The 16,412-nt window shown below is 46.7% G+C and overlaps 1 protein-coding gene across 1 annotated transcript in view; it reads right to left on the reverse strand.

Annotated features, from left to right (window-relative positions):
• Positions 1-2,145: 2,145 nt before the first annotated feature.
• Positions 2,146-16,412, reverse strand: part of VSIG10 (V-set and immunoglobulin domain containing 10) — a 36,953-nt gene continuing 22,686 nt past the window's right edge. The window contains exons 5-9 of the mRNA XM_030860403.2: positions 11,042-11,335; positions 8,130-8,240; positions 7,801-7,816; positions 6,076-6,287; positions 2,146-5,165 (exon numbers count right to left, since the gene is read on the reverse strand). Of these exons, the coding sequence (XP_030716263.1) occupies positions 5,110-5,165; positions 6,076-6,287; positions 7,801-7,816; positions 8,130-8,240; positions 11,042-11,335 (689 nt within the window). The 3' untranslated portion in view covers positions 2,146-5,109. The remainder of the gene's footprint in view (positions 5,166-6,075; positions 6,288-7,800; positions 7,817-8,129; positions 8,241-11,041; positions 11,336-16,412) is intronic.

Here is a 16,412-nt window from a genome sequence, read left to right on the forward strand (position 1 = left end):
GGGAGGCAGGCAGGTGAACGCGGGGAGGGGGTCGGGGAGCGGGGCCGAGGGGAAACGGGGGCCGGAGGGGGAAATGGGGGTGGGAGAACCAGGGGACAGATGGAGCGCCTCTGGTAGACCTGGGAGGAGCGGGGCTTAGGGGGAAAGGCGGGAATGGGGGGGATGGGAGGAACGGAGTGGGGGGGCCAGGCGATGATCGGGGATGGAGGGAGGAGGTGTGGGTTTAAAACGGGGTGAGGTGAAGCTGAGGGGAAAACGAGGAAGGGGGTACGGAAAGGCACCGGGGAGCTGAGGAGAAAACGGGGGGAGATGGGACAGGGGGAAAATCGGGGGTGGGGGCGGACCAGGGCGGAAGGGGGACCTGAAGACGCCGGCGGTCAGGAGAATGGGGGAGACGAAAAGCGAAGACTGAGGAGAGAACTGGGGGGATGGGGTCCCGGAACCCCGGCGGGAGAGAAGAAATGAGGCAGAGGAGTAAAACTGGCAACCTGAGGCGGCGGGGAGCTCACAGGTTAAATGGGAGCCGCGGTAGAGGAATGAAGGGGCTGAGTAGGAGTAAAAGTGTAGGATGAGAGGAAGGCGTCAGCCGCCGTGCTTAAAAAATGGGAACCAGAAAAAAAAAGCCCACCGGAAAATGGAGGGTGAAAACATGAAGGTGCAGCGATTAAAAGGGGCGGAGAGCAAGGGGCAGCCAGCCAGAGAAAAAGAGGGGTCAAAAGTGGTGGGAGGGTCCAGAAATGGACAAGCTGGGTGAACGTGGGTGCGACCCAGGAAGCCTGAGGGACAGCACGGAACAGAAGTGAAAACAGGCGAAGGTAAAATGAGGGGCTGGGAAAACAGAGACTTGGATTAAACACACACGGGACATGAAAATGGAGGGACTGGGTTAAAAAGAACATGGGGGACTTCCCTGGTGGCACAGTGGTTAAGAATATGCCTGCCAGTGCAGGGAACATGGGTTTGAGCCCTGGTCCGGGAAGATCCCACATGCCGCGGAGCAGCTAAGCCTGTGCGCCACAACTACTGAGCCCGCGTGCTGCAACTACCGAAGCCCACGCACCTAGAGCCCATGCTCTGCAACAAGAGAAGCCACTGCAATGAGAAGCCGGTGCGCAGCAACGAAGACCAAACGCAGCCTAAATAAATAAATTTATTTTAAATAAACAAACGTGAAACTGAGGTGAAGGTAGGAATCATGGGTTTGGTTAAAAAGGAAGGAAGTTGGAAAATGGGACAGCTTTGATTAGAGCTTAGGAAGCTTGGAATGAAGTAAAGAAACGGGAGAGATGAATGACCCAAGAGAGAGGCCTAGAACAGGAACAGGGAGTGGAGTTGGGCCACCTCAAGTGGGAGGTGAGGTGACACATTCTGGTGACTACAATTAGCTGAACCCTGTGAGAAACTCCAAAACCACCAACTGCTACAAGGACCCGACAGCTGATATAAATTGTCTTTTCAGACAGCCCATCAGTCTACTGCTCCATGACAACTCCTACCCTAGCCCTTTAATATTAGAAAGCATGCAATCTGACCAAAGAATTCCCTGGTGGTCCAGGGGTTAGGACCTCGCGCTTTCACTGCCAAGGGCACGGGTTCAATCCCTGGTCAGGGAACTAATATCCTGCAAGCCGCAGGGCATGGCAAACAGAACAAAAAACAATCTGACCAGGGACTTCCCTGGCGGCGCAGTGGTTAAGAATCTGCCTGCCAGTGCAGGGGACATGGGTTTGAGCCCTGGTCCAGAAAGATCCCACATGCCGTGGAGCAACTAAGCCCATGAACCACAACTACTGAAGCCCGCACACCTAGAGCCCGTGCTCTGCAACAAAAAGAAGCCACGGCAGTGAGAAGGCCGCGCACTGCAACAAAGAGTAGCCCCTGCTCACCACAACTAGAGGAAGCCCACGCACAGCAACGAAGACCCAACGCCACCAAAAATAAATAAATAAATAAAACAATCTGACCAAAAAGAGGCATGTGTTTGAGGGTATGTAGCAAGAAAACAATGGAGAACAAATTTCTTGAGGAGTTTAGGAGAGATGAGAGGGTGGGTAGGATCTACAAGTCGTGGAAAAGAATAACACGGCAAGGAAGACAATATTGTTACCAATATTGGGAAAGCTAATTAAAAAAACAAAAATTGGGGGCAGCAAATCCACTTCCCCAAATCTTTCAGTTTATTAATCAGGTCTAAATGAAGATGACTAAAGCATTTATTTAAAAATAACTTTATTCCATTATCTTAAAAAAATCCATATTATAACCTCAGAATGAATTTCTCCCAACCTCGCCTCCACACCAATTATTAAAATGTAAATAATGCAGAGAGATCTGTCTCGTTCTTTTTGCAGCAGTTCCTGGCCAGGACCATGGTGAGAAATGCCGGTTGGCACATGCTGCATCATAATAAACTTTACCCAGCAAGGATGATTTTCCAGGTCTCAGTGCCTGCGTTAGGGAAATTTTCCATCATGGGCTTTCCTGCTGCAGTAATAGGGTTGGTGTGTGCTTGTGAGAATGGGAGCTGCTATCAAAGCCACAGGATTATGACAGCCCCTTTCCCAATGTCCACCAGGTTTTGAGGAAAAGGAATGTCAGTTGCAATGGCCTGGAAGTATTTATCTTCCTGGTTCTGGTAAGTATATCTCTTCATCTCCAGTTCACAATACATTCAGATAAGATTTTATTTTAAAGCACAATGTAACAAGTTGGACTTTGCCACAGAAAGTCTGTAACCTGCTGTCAACGTACTGGTGGAGTTGGGGATGGGTCATCTTAAAGAAAAGAAAAAAAGCCCTAATTCTTTAAAATCCTTAAAGCTTGAAGACCCCCCCAGTACCTCAGCTCTTAACTGACCCAGCAATGTTATCTGTGCACACAGGGCTCAGATATAAGTGACAACAATCACAGCTCAGCTGGACAAGGGTTAATAATGTTTGGCACCAAGACCCTGAAGCTCCCATTTACTAGTGGAAAAATCCTGCCTCGAAGATTTCCCTATCATTAGGTGTGCACGCAGGAGAAGAGGAAGTCGCAGGAAGCATCTCAGTGATCTTGCAAATCATTCTCTGCATTCCCAGCTAGGGATTTTTTTTTTTTCCCCCAATAGTTTCTTTGCTTTTTCCCTTTTTAAGTATGGTCGCCTCTGCAGGGTGGACTGTCGGATCCAGAGACCAGCTCAGTGTGCAGTGAGTTTAAACACAACCTGTCAATTATCCGTTCTGAAATGACACTAACTTAGACTGGTTAGAGTGGTTAAGAATGTGAGATTCCGGGCTTCCCTGGTGGCGCAGTGGTTGAGAGTCTGCCTGCTGATGCAGGGGACACGGGTTCGTGTCCCGGTCCGGGAAGATCCCACATGCCGCGGAGCGGCTGGGCCTGTGAGCCATGGCCGCTGAGCCTGCGCGTCCAGAGCCTGTGCTCCGCAGCGGGAGAGGCCACAACAGTGAGAGGCCCCCATAACGCAAAAAAAGAATGTGAGGTTCCACGCAGCGAAAGACCCAGCCCAACAAGAGAACTGCAGGTCACAGCTATCCCTAACGGGTAGACATTGGAGCCAGCCTCTGACCTCCCCAGTGTTCTGAGCTGGGGACAGGGTTCACTTCTAGTGACTCCCTCAGTTTAGTTCCTTCATCCAAGAAAGTGGACCTGCTCCAACCACACCTGCAAGGTAACCCTGCAGGCAACACACTTCTCATCTTAGGAGTCCCAAGTCCTGTTATTGGAGAGGGAAGTTCTCCTTTAAGTCGTGCCCATCAGAGCAGGATATGCAACATTGAAGAGTGCAAATTCAAGTCAGATTTTCAAGTTTAGCACACATATTTTACACCCTTAGAAGGTCCCTGACATTTAAGAGATTAGGATGAAATTAGAAAGAAAAAAAAATCTCTAAACTGTACAGGGAACAGCAGCAGCTTAAACTCATCATATGTTATTTTCATTCAAAACTTAGCATTATTGAGCAGCGTATCTTCCTTAAGAAGTAGGAAGGAAACAAGCTTTCCCATTCCCATTTCCAAGATCAAGAAACCGAGGCCAGACGAACTGATCTACTCTGTTACAAAACATTTCTCCTTGCCTTTTTCAAAGCCACAGGAGAAAGGAAGGATGGGAAAGTCTGAAAGCTAATAGTGCATCACCTAAGAGGCTTTTCTAAACACGAAGCTCTGGAAAATGCGAGATTCTAATGAAAGGCACTTCCTCTTATCAGCCCCTACCTCTTTTGAAAAGAATTCTATCTCCAGGGAGGCAAAAATCCCCAGGAGAGCTCTGATGATGCCCTGGTCTGGAATATTCTACAGAGAATGGAAGGCCCAGGCAGCAGTTTGTAACTGAACAGTTGACATTTTTCTTCTTCCGCTAAGGAAGGCAAAGGAGAAGATAACTAACATCTACGGAGCACCTCCGAGGCACGCTCACACCCTGAAGTACCTTGGTCCCCACCATAGCCCTGTAAGATAGGTGTGATTTCACCCATTTCACAGATGAAGAAATCGAGGCTCAGGACCTGCCCAAGCCCATGAAACAGGTAAGGAGCAGAGTCCAGATTCAAGACCAGGTGTTTCCGACTCAAAACCCGAACCAAAGTGCCTCCCTCGGATTAGGATCAGTAGCTGACCCCCCTCACCTTTTCCAGAGAGCTGACGTGTGCCTGGTTCCTCAGCTCACCGGGGCAGTGAAAAAGGAAGTGTCCTTATCACCCCACAGTATTCCCTTGTGTGCTGGGGCGAGCTGGTTACAGACTTTAACAGTGACAAAGGGCGCCGAGGCCAAGTGCCTCCCCCATCTCATCATCAGTCAACCTGGAGAAAGCCAGGGGCACAGCGACAGGGGCACCTCAGATACCAAATGCAGCTTTCCCCCCAACACTGCCCGTTCCAAAGCTTTTCAGCATTGTTGAGAAAACTTACAGTAAATCAAACCAATTTAGAAAAAAGAAGAAAAAGGGAAGGAAAGATGTGTGTGTGTTTTCCTTTTTTTTGCTGAGAGCCACAAACCGTTTTCAGCCCTCAGGCAGGGATGCAAGTCAACTGAAGCACAATATAAAACTCATCTTCGACGTAGCTTTCCAAGCTTTTGAGACAGGATAACAAAGGACAGTTGTCTTCCTCAAACTGGCCTGTCTTCTTCTTGAATGATGTCACTCTGCTGCTCACTGCTGTCATCTGTACAGGAGGGAAAAGTAGACCCAACTCTGAGTAATCTCAATAGGGGCGACTCTGTTTCTGTATCAGTTTTCTTTTCTTTTTTTTTTTTTTCTTTTGGCCACTCCATGTGGCACGTGGGATCTTAGTTCCCTGACCAGGGATTGAACCCATGCCCCCCTGCAGTGGTAGCGCAGAGCCCTAACCACTGGACTGCCAGGAATTCCTCCCCCCTGCAATCAGTTTTCAATTACCTCTATTTCTAGACCTTTACTGATGACTTGGTGGAGGAGCAGGTGGGGCAGGGTGTGTATCCCCGCTTTTACCTGTTCTTTCCACTCAAAATCCTCTGACATGCTTGACACTGCCCACCCTTCACACTCTTGGTTTCTGCCATTCCCCTCGCCTGGACCACCCCTCCTTTCTGCTTATTCAAACTTAGCTGTCCTGAAAGACGTGCCTTATAGTCCACATCTTCCATGAAACATCTCCCAACCAGTGCACCCCTCAGGGCTCTCATCTTTCTCCTGAGGTTCTGTGATTTGTAAACGTACCATTCATCAGGCAAGGAATCAGATTCCTTCTTGCCAAAGCTCCTCTACTGCTCTCGCAGAGGGTTGGTTAAATCTTCCTTCTGTTTTCATTTCCCCCTCGTGTTTTAGTCTGTTCGCCCTAACTGGTCTCGTAAAGCCCTTTACCATCCGTCTTTCTTTTCTAGTGCCTGACAGTACCAATCTGTGCCTTTCCCAGAGCAGGCCCTTGATAAATATTTGTCCATTTAATTAGCGTGTAGGTAGTTGATAGGAGATTCTCAGATTCTAGATTAAACTTTAACTGTCTTTCCCAACCTTTAAAAGACAGACCCTTGGAGATTTCTTCCAGGGAAGCCCCCCACAACCTCGCAGAGAGCTTCTAAGGACAAAGAGCTTACCCTGCAGAGCCTGGAGTCCATTGGCCATCCGGTCCACATTCCCATTCACCAGTGCGGTCACTCTGTGGATGTGGCCGTACTTGGTTACTTCTTTTGGAGACTCCTCCCTCTCACTTGCTTCCTCCTCTTCCTCTTCTGCAGCATCTTCCTCTTCTTCCACCTCTTCCTCTTCTGAATCCACCAAAACCATGACATCACCCATGTCTTGCCTCCTAATTTCCAGAAGGGGAGAAATAATCAAGAAGATACCCTGTTTTCTCCAACTTCAGCCCTCGCTGAACAGGAAACACTTGGTTCTTTGCAGCCCCTTTGGTAACATGGAAAATTCTTCACGTATTCAACTTGGTTGAGTCGTGAGATGACAGTGCGACTGTAACCTCGCAGGGAGATGCTGCCGAAGGTCTGTCTAGATAATTGTGTCTTGTGCTGGGTGAGTTTTAGCGCTCCACCTCTCCCCACCCTGCTGCTTCTCAGGCAGATGACCTCATTGTCCCAAGCACCCACCATTTCAGCTCCCCTCACAGCACGTACACAGACGCTCTGTTCCTTTCCTGAAATGCCCTTATTTCTCCTGCACTTACTGAAATTTCTCCACCTTGTCATTATTCAAGGCCCAAGTAAAATCCTCTGCCTCCCCCTGAAGCCTTGAACTATGACTGAATTTGGCGTCCACGGCCAGCGGTTTGGCACTGAGTTGTTCTCTAGTTTGTTGCTAGTTCTGCCGGCCCAGCCAGACTGTACATTTCACGGGCCAGTCACAGTCCTCGGAGCATCGCATTCTCATTTAATCCTTACAGCCCGCCTCTGAGAAACAGATGAGGAGACAAAGGCTCAGAGAGGGTCAGGGATTTTCCAGGAGCCACGGGCTTGAAGGGCAGAGCTGCCATGTGAACCCAGGTCCATTCATTCCAAAGCCTTTTCCCATTATGCCAAGCTGCTCCCTTCTGTGAAAAATAAGCCTGGGGAATGAGAGATTCATTCCAGAATGACCCTCAAAAACAGGGCTGTAAAGGTAACACTTTCCGTTGAAAGATCGTCCCAGAACAATAAAATCCCCTCATTATGAACGATGGTCCCAGAACAATAATACCCCATAGTTATAAACGGATAAGAGGAGCAAAGAGAAGAGTTCTTTGCTCCCACCCAGAATCTCCTTAGGAGGCTAATACATAAGTTCCATTTAGTTGCTTTGCCCCTACTGAGGTTTCCTTTTGGGAGGGGCTTCTGGGCATGCTCAGACTAGTCTTCCAAAACATGCTGTGAGACTATGACTTCTTCTTCCTTTTAGAAAAGGAAAACTAAGTAAAACAAATGCATGAATGACTGGGCTCAACATGTACATGCTGTCTTTATGCCTCAGTGACAGTCCAGCAATGTGCCTGGCCCTGAGGTCTGGCGTTGTACAAAGAGCACAGACTTTGGAATCGGGTCAGGCCCAGGTCTGACTGCAGGCACGGCAGCTCACTCCCTGGATGAGCTTGCAGAAGCGGCTTTTTGCTTCCCTGAGCCTCCCTCGACTTGTCTGGGACACGGAGACAAGAGCAGCACCCTGAAGAATTTACGACGGGGTTGTAATAATGCCTGAGGAAGCACCAGCCCCGTGTCTGGCCTGTGGTAGGTCCCCAGTGGCGGTGGTCATTATTGTTCTTATGAAACGTTATAAACAAAACGTCAGTGAAGACATCATGGAAATAGATTTTTGATTTGAGTCTAGGGAACACTCACCTGAAAGTGCTTCCTACTGAAAGGAGAAAGGAAAAAACATTAATATCCAATAATATCCACTTCGGCCTCACAGAAATTTCTAATCAATCTAACATTTACAAAAGAATGGACAATGAGAAAACTGACCCAACACGAGAGATGACAGGGTGTTCAGGCATGGTTCTTAGGTGCTTCATTATTGCACATCTAAACCCAATTTGGAAACCTCTCGAATGGAGCTTCGGTTGGAGCATAACAGGGGCCACCTTCCCCCACCCACACCCTCTCAAGAAGCCTGAGAGAGAAGCAAAGGGACCCAGGAAGCCCTTACCGTTCCGGGAAGCCCTTACCTTTCCAGCAGAACACAGGGCTGTAGTACAACAGAAGCCCAGAGATAATGGCCAGTCCCAGCAGAAGGAGGCTCACGATGGTGCCCACAATTCCCCCGATGTTTACAGGTTCTGCAAAGACAAATCATACCCTTGACTCGGCCACGTGATACAAACAGCTAGGAGGGCAATACCTCCCCTCCTCTGCCTGGATCCTACTCTTATCTCGGTTTCATGACCTTGGGCAAGGCATATGACCTCTCTGCAGAGCAAGATAAAGATCTCATTTTTCTACTTCAGTTTGTGGGAATCAAACAAAGCCTGTGATGCAAAAGAATACTGGAGGGAGGCGTGGTGGTGGGATGAACTGGGAGATTGGGATTGACATATATACACTCATATGTATAAAATAGATAACTAATAAGAATTAGTTATATAAAACTAATTTTATATAAAAATATAATTTTATATAAAAATATAAAATTCAAAAAAAAAGTAAAAACAGAAAAAAAAAAAGAAGAACATTGAAAAGTTAAAATCTCTGTGTCTCCACCCATCAAGACTGCTGTTAAGGTCATAGTAATTAAGAGTGTGAGTTATTGGTGCCACAACGAAGTGATCAATAGAACACAATAGGGAGGGTCTTCCCTGGCAGTCCAGCGGCTAAGACTCAGCGCTTCAGGACTTCCCTGGTGGCGCAGTGGTTAAGAATCCGCCTGCCAATGCAGGGGACATGGGTTCGATCCCTGGTCGGGGAAGAGCCCATATGCCACAACTAAGCCCGTGAGCCACAACTACTGACCCTGCGCTCTAGAGCCTGCAAGTCACAACTACTGAAGCCTGCGCGCCTAGAGCCCGTGCTCCACAACAAGAGAAGCCACCGCAGTGAGAAGCCTGCTCGCCATGACTAGAGAAAAGCCCGTGCGCAGCAACGAAGACCCAATGCAGCCAAAAATAAAAAATAAATAAATAAATGAATTTATTAAAAAAAAAAAAGAAAGACTCAGCGCTTCCACTGCTAGGAGCACGGGTTTGATCCCTGGTCGGGGAAACTAAGATCCCGCATGCTGCTTGGGACGGCCAAAAATATATATATATATTTAAAAAAAGAGAACAGAATAGGGAATCCAAGAACAGGTCCACACACAGAAGGAAACTTGATATAAGACAGACTAGTGAGTAGAAGAGGAACTCTTCAGGATGTGGTGCTAGACCAAATAGTTATCCAAATTGGGGGGTGGAGGAAACTTGATGTCTACCTCACATCATTCACAAAAATCAATTCTAGATGGACTAAAGAGTTAACTATGAAAGGCAAGTGTTAAAACTTTAAGAAAATATGGAAGAATACTTTCATGACCATAGGATAGATAAGGATTTCTTAAGACACAAAAATTGCTAATGATATAAGAACAGATTCATAAAGTCAACAACATTAAAGTAAGAATGCCTGCAAATCGAAGGATACCATAAAGAAAACAAGAAAGACAACTGAAAGGAGATATTTGTAGCATGTAAAACTAACAATTAGCATATGGAATTTCTAAAGAACTCCTATATATCTATAGGAAAGGGGAAAACGTCAAAAGACACAATTATGTATTTCACAGATGAAACATAAAGAGCAAATAAACATATGAAATAATGCTCAGCCTTCTTAGCAATCAGAGACATTCAAATTAGAACCACAGTGAGATTTCATTTTACACCTACTTGATGGGCAAAAATCACAAAGTCTGTGGGTGAAAATGTGGAATGACTGCTGTTGCAAATGGAAATTGGTATAACCACTCTGGAAAATAATCTGATGCTATCTCACAGATAAAAATGCACATAACCTAACCTTCATTTCTACTCCTTGTACAAATATTCTAGAGAAATATTTGCCTGGGGACCTGGGTATATGTACACAAGGGGCTGGTAAAAAGGTTTCCATAGCAACACAGTTTGTTCATCGCAACAAAAAAATCAGAAGCAGCACAGACATCCATCAGCAGGAAAATCAATAACTTAGTTGTGGAGTAGTGATACAATGGAAAATTATACAGCAGTACAGAGGTACAAAGTATAATTATACACATCAGCAGGAATAAATTCTGGAAACAAAATGTGGGATAAAAAAGGCAAATTACAAAAGACTACACTTGTATGGTAACAGCCATTTTTCAAAACTCTAAAACAAACAATATATTATGTAGACATGTGTACGTATGCAGCATATTTTTTCTTAAATAAAACATGAAACTCAGGATAGTGGTCACCTTTTTCAGAAGGCCCAGGATAAGCCTGGAAACGGGCCTACAGGTAGGGTTGCCAGATAAAATACTGCGTGCTCACTTAAATTTGGATTTCAGATAAACAATGAATATTTTTTTTAGAATAAGTATGTCCCAAGCAATACTGGGGACGTACATTAAAAAAAAATTATTATTTGTTTTTCTGAAATACAAATTTAAGTGAGCATCCTGTTTTCTTAGCTGGCCACACTAGCCACACTCTCTGCAGGTAATTCCAGCAGTGTTGGCACTGTTCTATATCTTAAGTGGGATGTTAGTTTCCTGGGTGTTCATTTTGCTATTATGTTTCTCAGCTTACATTTTATATATATATATATATATATATATATATATATATATATATATATAAATTATATCTATTTTATACATGTATGTATTTTATTTTAATATATATATACTTTTTTTCCTTTAGGGTGTAACAGATATTAAATAACTTTTTTATCCCTATGCAAATGTTAGAGATTTAGGACTGGACAATAATTCTCCCATCCACCTTGTCAAGCCACAGGGAAGCAGACAGGCCTTCTCCCAGATGGCAGTGACCCACATGTAGGGAGGCACCAAGCTGTCCCCATGATGATGCCAGGTCCTCTCAAGCTCTCGGCCCTCCTCCTCCTCCGGGGCCACTTCACTCACCTTTCACGCTCAACCAGATGTCCACCTCCCTCACCCCCACGGGGTTCTCAGCCCGGCAGACATAGTAGCCCTCGTCCAGGTCCTGGGAGCAGTTGCGGATGGTGAGGGTGGAGCTCTGGCCACTCTGGGTGATGAGGTGGTGGCTGCTGGGCTGGATGATGACCTCCGGCTGGGTGAGGTTGCTCAGCCACAGGATCTTGGCAGGGGGGTAGGCTCCAGACACTTCACAGGTGAGCGTCACATTGCCTCCCACGAAACAAGTCTTCATGGGCTCAGAGAGAAGGGAGGGGCTCCCTGACCATCAGAAGAAGGTAAAGAAAGACAAACGTTGAAGGAGATTCAATCGGTGGTCTGAGAATTTCAAAAATATTACTTCTTCCAAACAAAGCAGCTCCAGGAACTTCTGTACTGCACCTGGTCTCATATAATAATAAAAGCTAATATCTGCTGAACATTCAATGGGCTAGGCACCATTCTACTTATTAACCCAATTAATAATTCTCACAACAATCTTGTTATCCCCATTTTGCAGATGGGGAAACTGTGGCACAGAGAAAGTTAAGTAACTTGCTCAAAGTCACATGACTAAATAAGTGAGCAGCTAGGATTCAGGGGGAACAAATGTCCTGGTTTGCGTAAGGCTGAGGGGGTTCCCAGGACCTGGGGGCTTTCAGTGCTAAAACTGGTGAAGTCCCGGGCAAACCAAGATGAGTTGGTCACTCTATGTAAGAATGGAACCCAAGGAGTCACGCTTTTGTGGTCCACATCTCCTTACTTCTTATGCTGTAAGCTTCTATGTATAATAACCATACTGATGAGATGAGATATGGGCACACAGCCTGACAAGGGTGTTCCAGGGGACAGAAGGCAGCTGTATTAGTTTCCTGTTGCTGCTGTAACAAATTGCACAAACTTAGCAGTTAAAACAACACAAATTTATCCTTTTATAGTTCTGGAGGTCAGAAGTCCGAAATAATCTTGCAGAACTAAAATCAAGGTGTTGGCCAGAGCTGGTCTCTTCTGGAGGCTCTAGGTGAGCATCCATTTCCTTGTTTTCTCAGCTTCTAGAAAGGAGCCACCTGCATTCCTTGGCTTGCAGTCCTTTCCTTGAATTACTCCTACCTCTTGCATCTGTCATCACTTTTCACTACTGCATGTGACCCTCCTGCCTCCCTCTTATAAGGACCCTTGGGATCACACTGGGCCCACCCAGATAACCCAGGACACTCTCCCCATCTCAAAATTCTTAATCACAGATGCAAAGCCCCTCTACCATGTAAGGTAACATTATCACAGGTTCTGGGGATTAGGATGTGGACATCTTTTGGGGGCCATTCTTCTGTCTAGCACAGGTCTGTCCTAGAAAACTCAGAATATGGCGTCCCTGTGGCCTTGGGGTCTGATTTAAGTGGGACACAGGGAGCTATGGCTATCTACTTGTATACTTTGCAAGAGAAGCCTTTTCCCAAAATGTACACCCTCTTGGGAAGGGTAGCAAATTCATCTTGGGAGGATTTATGAAATCCATATTTTCAGCAGCTGAGGGATACAGAGCAGCATGTTGGGTTCCTGCCCTGGAGAGTGAAACTACACGCTTCCCCTTGGCCGTTGTTCCAAGAGAGAAACTAGGGTTTCACTGCTGGCATCTGCGGAAGGGGCAAGGGGCAAGGGGATGGGGGTGGAACAACCCAGAAGCCTCTCTCTCTAGGTCAGGTTAACAGAAGAGAATACCCCAAACCTGGTTTTGCTCAGAAAACTCACCTGCGGACACTCCTTCTTGGATCAACTGTCAGATTCCCCCCATGTTGCTAAATCACTCCTTCCCCGCTTTATGGTTAACCAGAATTTCCTTTAGGGTCACAAAGCCAGCAGCAGTGACAAGCCTCATCAGTATGGCTGTATTTGGGGGTCCCAAACCAAAGTGTGGTAAATGGCCCCCTCCTCCTTTATTAAAAGCAAAACAAACAATTCCCCCAGTGCACCTCCCCTGAACCCCAAACAAACATCATGTACTTTTGCCAGACACAGCACTCACCCCTCAGACAGCTGTGTCACCATCCAGCTAGTGTGGCACCTATAAATTCAACGAGTTTCACTTAAAGGGTTACTGCGTCAGGGGTGGGGCAGGTGCTGCTGGGCCCTCACAGATCTGCAAGAGGCGGACCACATGCTGGGGCGGGGCTCCATAACAGTAACACCGCAGCTTATCGTAGGCTGAGTTGGCGTCTTCAGTTTAGAGGCTACACACCATATAAAGAGAGATCTGGGGAGTTCCCTGGTCGTCCAGTGGTTAGGACTTGGTGCTCTCACTGCCGGGTGGCCCAGGTTCAATCCCTGGTCGGGAAACTAAGATCCCACAAACTGCGTGGCACAGCTGAAGGAAAGAAAGAAAGAGAGAGAGGGAAGGAGGGAGGGAGGAAGAGAGAGAGAAAGAAGGAAGGAAGGGGAGGGAGGGAGGGAGGAAGAAAGAGAGAGAGAGGGAGGGAGGGAGTGAGGAAGAAAGAGAGAAAGAGAGAGAGAGGGAGGGAGGGAGAGAGAGAGGGAGGGAGGGAGAGAGAGAGAGAAAGAGAGAAATAAGGAAGGAAGGAAGGAAGGGGAGGGAGGGAGGGAGGAAGAAAGAGAAAGAAAGGAAGGAAGGAAGGAAAAGAAATGAAAGAAAGAAAAAAGATAGATAGATAGATAGATAGATAGATAGATAGATAGATAGATCGATCGATCGATCGATCTGGGCAGCAGGATTCCCCAAAAGCATCACTTTTCATCAGCTTGGGGGCTACACTGCCCTGGATCCCTGAGGTGGATGTTAGCATTACGCTTCAGGGTCGTACTAGTCCTTTCAAGTGGAATGATCCAGACACCCCTCGCCTGCAAGGGCCTTGCTACTCAAGGTGTGGTCTTCGGACCAGCAGCATCAGCACTTCCTGGACGCCATTAGAAATGCAGATATTGTGTCCGCCCACACCGAGAGAGTCAGAACCTGCATTTTAACCAGACCCCCCAGGTGACTTGTATGCACATCCAGGCTCGAGTGCCCAAGAGGGAGGCGGGGAGAACTGGATGGCATCAGAGTCCGAGAAGGGCCCGGGCTCTGTGCTTGCTTCCTGTGCTCCCGGAATTGGGAAAACTTCTGGCCAGCTCCCTTCTCCAGACACATTTCTTAACCCTGAGCACATATTTAGATTCAAATTATTGGTCAAGTCTCAGGGGTCACAGGAATAAAGACTTAGGCAAGATCTGCAAATAAAATGGAAGGGTAAGGGCGAAATAACACAACCCCACCAGCTGCCTCTGCTGATTTCACCCTCTCTCAGCATCGGTCCATCATTTATTCACTTCCTGGGACTTACTGTCCATAACACACTTCAGACATCCTCATTATGTACCACTCTGAGTGTGTATACTGCTTTCTATTTGCAGTCTGGGCAAGTCGGCTGCCTCTGTTTCACCATCAGTAAAATGGAGCATCCTCCCCAAACTCATGTCCACCTAGAACCCGGAATGTGATCTTATTCGGAAATGGAGTCTTTGCAGATGTAACTAGTTAAGGTAAGGATCTCAAGATGAAATCATCCTGGATTGGGGGTGGGCCCTAACTCCAAGGACTGGTATCTTATAAGAAGAGGAGAGGCCACAGGGAGACATACACACAGAGGGGAAGGTCACATGAAAACAGATGCAGAGAACAAAGTGATGCAGCCACAAGCCAAGGAACACATAGAGCCGTGAGGAGCTGGAAGAGGCCAGGAAGGATTCTCCCATGAAGACGCTGATGGGAGCACGGCCCTGCCGACACCTTGATTTCAAACTTCTAGCCTCCAGAACTGAGACAGAATAAACGGCTGTTGTTTTAAGCCACCAAGTTCGTGATACTTTGTTACAGCAGCTCCAGGAAACTAATTCTGAGGGATAATACGAGCTCTCAGCTCACAGGGTGATTGAGGACTGAACGAGATACTGTGTGCAAAACACTTGGCACCTGCACTCTATCTGCACTCAGTAAATGTTAATGTCACCATCGCAGTTGACCCTTGAACAACATGGGGGTTGGGGGACCAACCTGCGAGAAATCTAAAAATCCACGTCCTGCTCTCTCTGCCTCAGAAGCAAAGGAATTGATAAATGACTCGCCCAAGGACAGGAAGCTGAAACAGTTTGGATAGAATCAGGACTCAAACCCTAGTTCTTTTGATTCTATATCCTGTGATCTCTAATCAGACACAAACTTTTCCCCACAGTGAGTTAATTTAAAGATCTGTTAAGTGAAAATACAGATACAACATTTATTGAAAAAAATTCACATGTACGCGGAACCGCGCAATTCAAACCTGTGGTGTTCAAGGGTCAGTTGTATTTGTGATATTGTCATTTCCTGCTCCACATTGGCCAGACTTCTCTCTCCAATAAAGTTTAAGTCCCTTAAAGGCAAAGACTTTGTATTCCTCCACAGTACCTGGAACCATGCTGAGCACCTAAATCCTACCCAAAAAGATTTGCTAGATCATGTGTGGAAGGTCACCAGGAAAGCAGTCAGCACTACCTGGATAAAAGCAAGGGTGCTGGGGTCAGACCAGCCTGGCTATGTGTTGGCTCCGTCACTTACGAGCCAACTGATCTTGGGTAAATTAGTTCACACATGTTATCATCTGCAATTTACCAATCATTCTAATTTGCAGGCTACTGTGAGGATTACAAAGAGTAAGTTAATAAGAAAGAGTCAAAGACCATCTGAGCGCAGCAATCTGAAAGAACAGGACTGAGAGGGGACTTCCCTGGTGGTCCAGTGGTTAAGACTCCGTGCTCCCAATGTAGGGGTCCGGGTTCGATCCCTGATCAACCAACTATCAATAGATCCTGCACGCTACAACTAAGACCCTGCGCAGCCAAATAAATAAATATTTATTAAAAACAAAAAAAACGGGCTTCCCTGGTGGCGCAGTGGCTGAGAGTCCGCCTGCCGATGCAGGGGACACGGGGGTTCGTGCCCCGGTCTGGGAAGCTCCCACATGCCGCGGAGCGGCTGGGCCCGTGAGCCATGACCGCTGAGCATGCGCGTCCGGAGCCTGTGCTCCGCAACGCGAGAGGCCACAACAGTGACAGGCCCGCGTACCGCAAAAAAAAAAAAAAAAAAAGAACAGGACTGACAGAGGTGAACATTTCAAAATCAGAAACTGCTCATCACTAGCAGAAATGTGGTTTAGGAGCCAAATATGCCAGAAAAATATCTATAACGTGCATGACAGTTCTATGAAATTAACTGACTCTTATGGAATAATAAGAAAAGATGAACAAGCCAATAGAAAAATGGACAAAATATGAACAGATAATTCACAGACAATATATAGGAAGTCAGTACGCATATGAAAACTATCAA

Source organism: Globicephala melas, chromosome 13 (genome assembly GCF_963455315.2).
Source record: "Globicephala melas chromosome 13, mGloMel1.2, whole genome shotgun sequence".
Lineage (NCBI taxonomy): Eukaryota > Metazoa > Chordata > Mammalia > Artiodactyla > Delphinidae > Globicephala > Globicephala melas.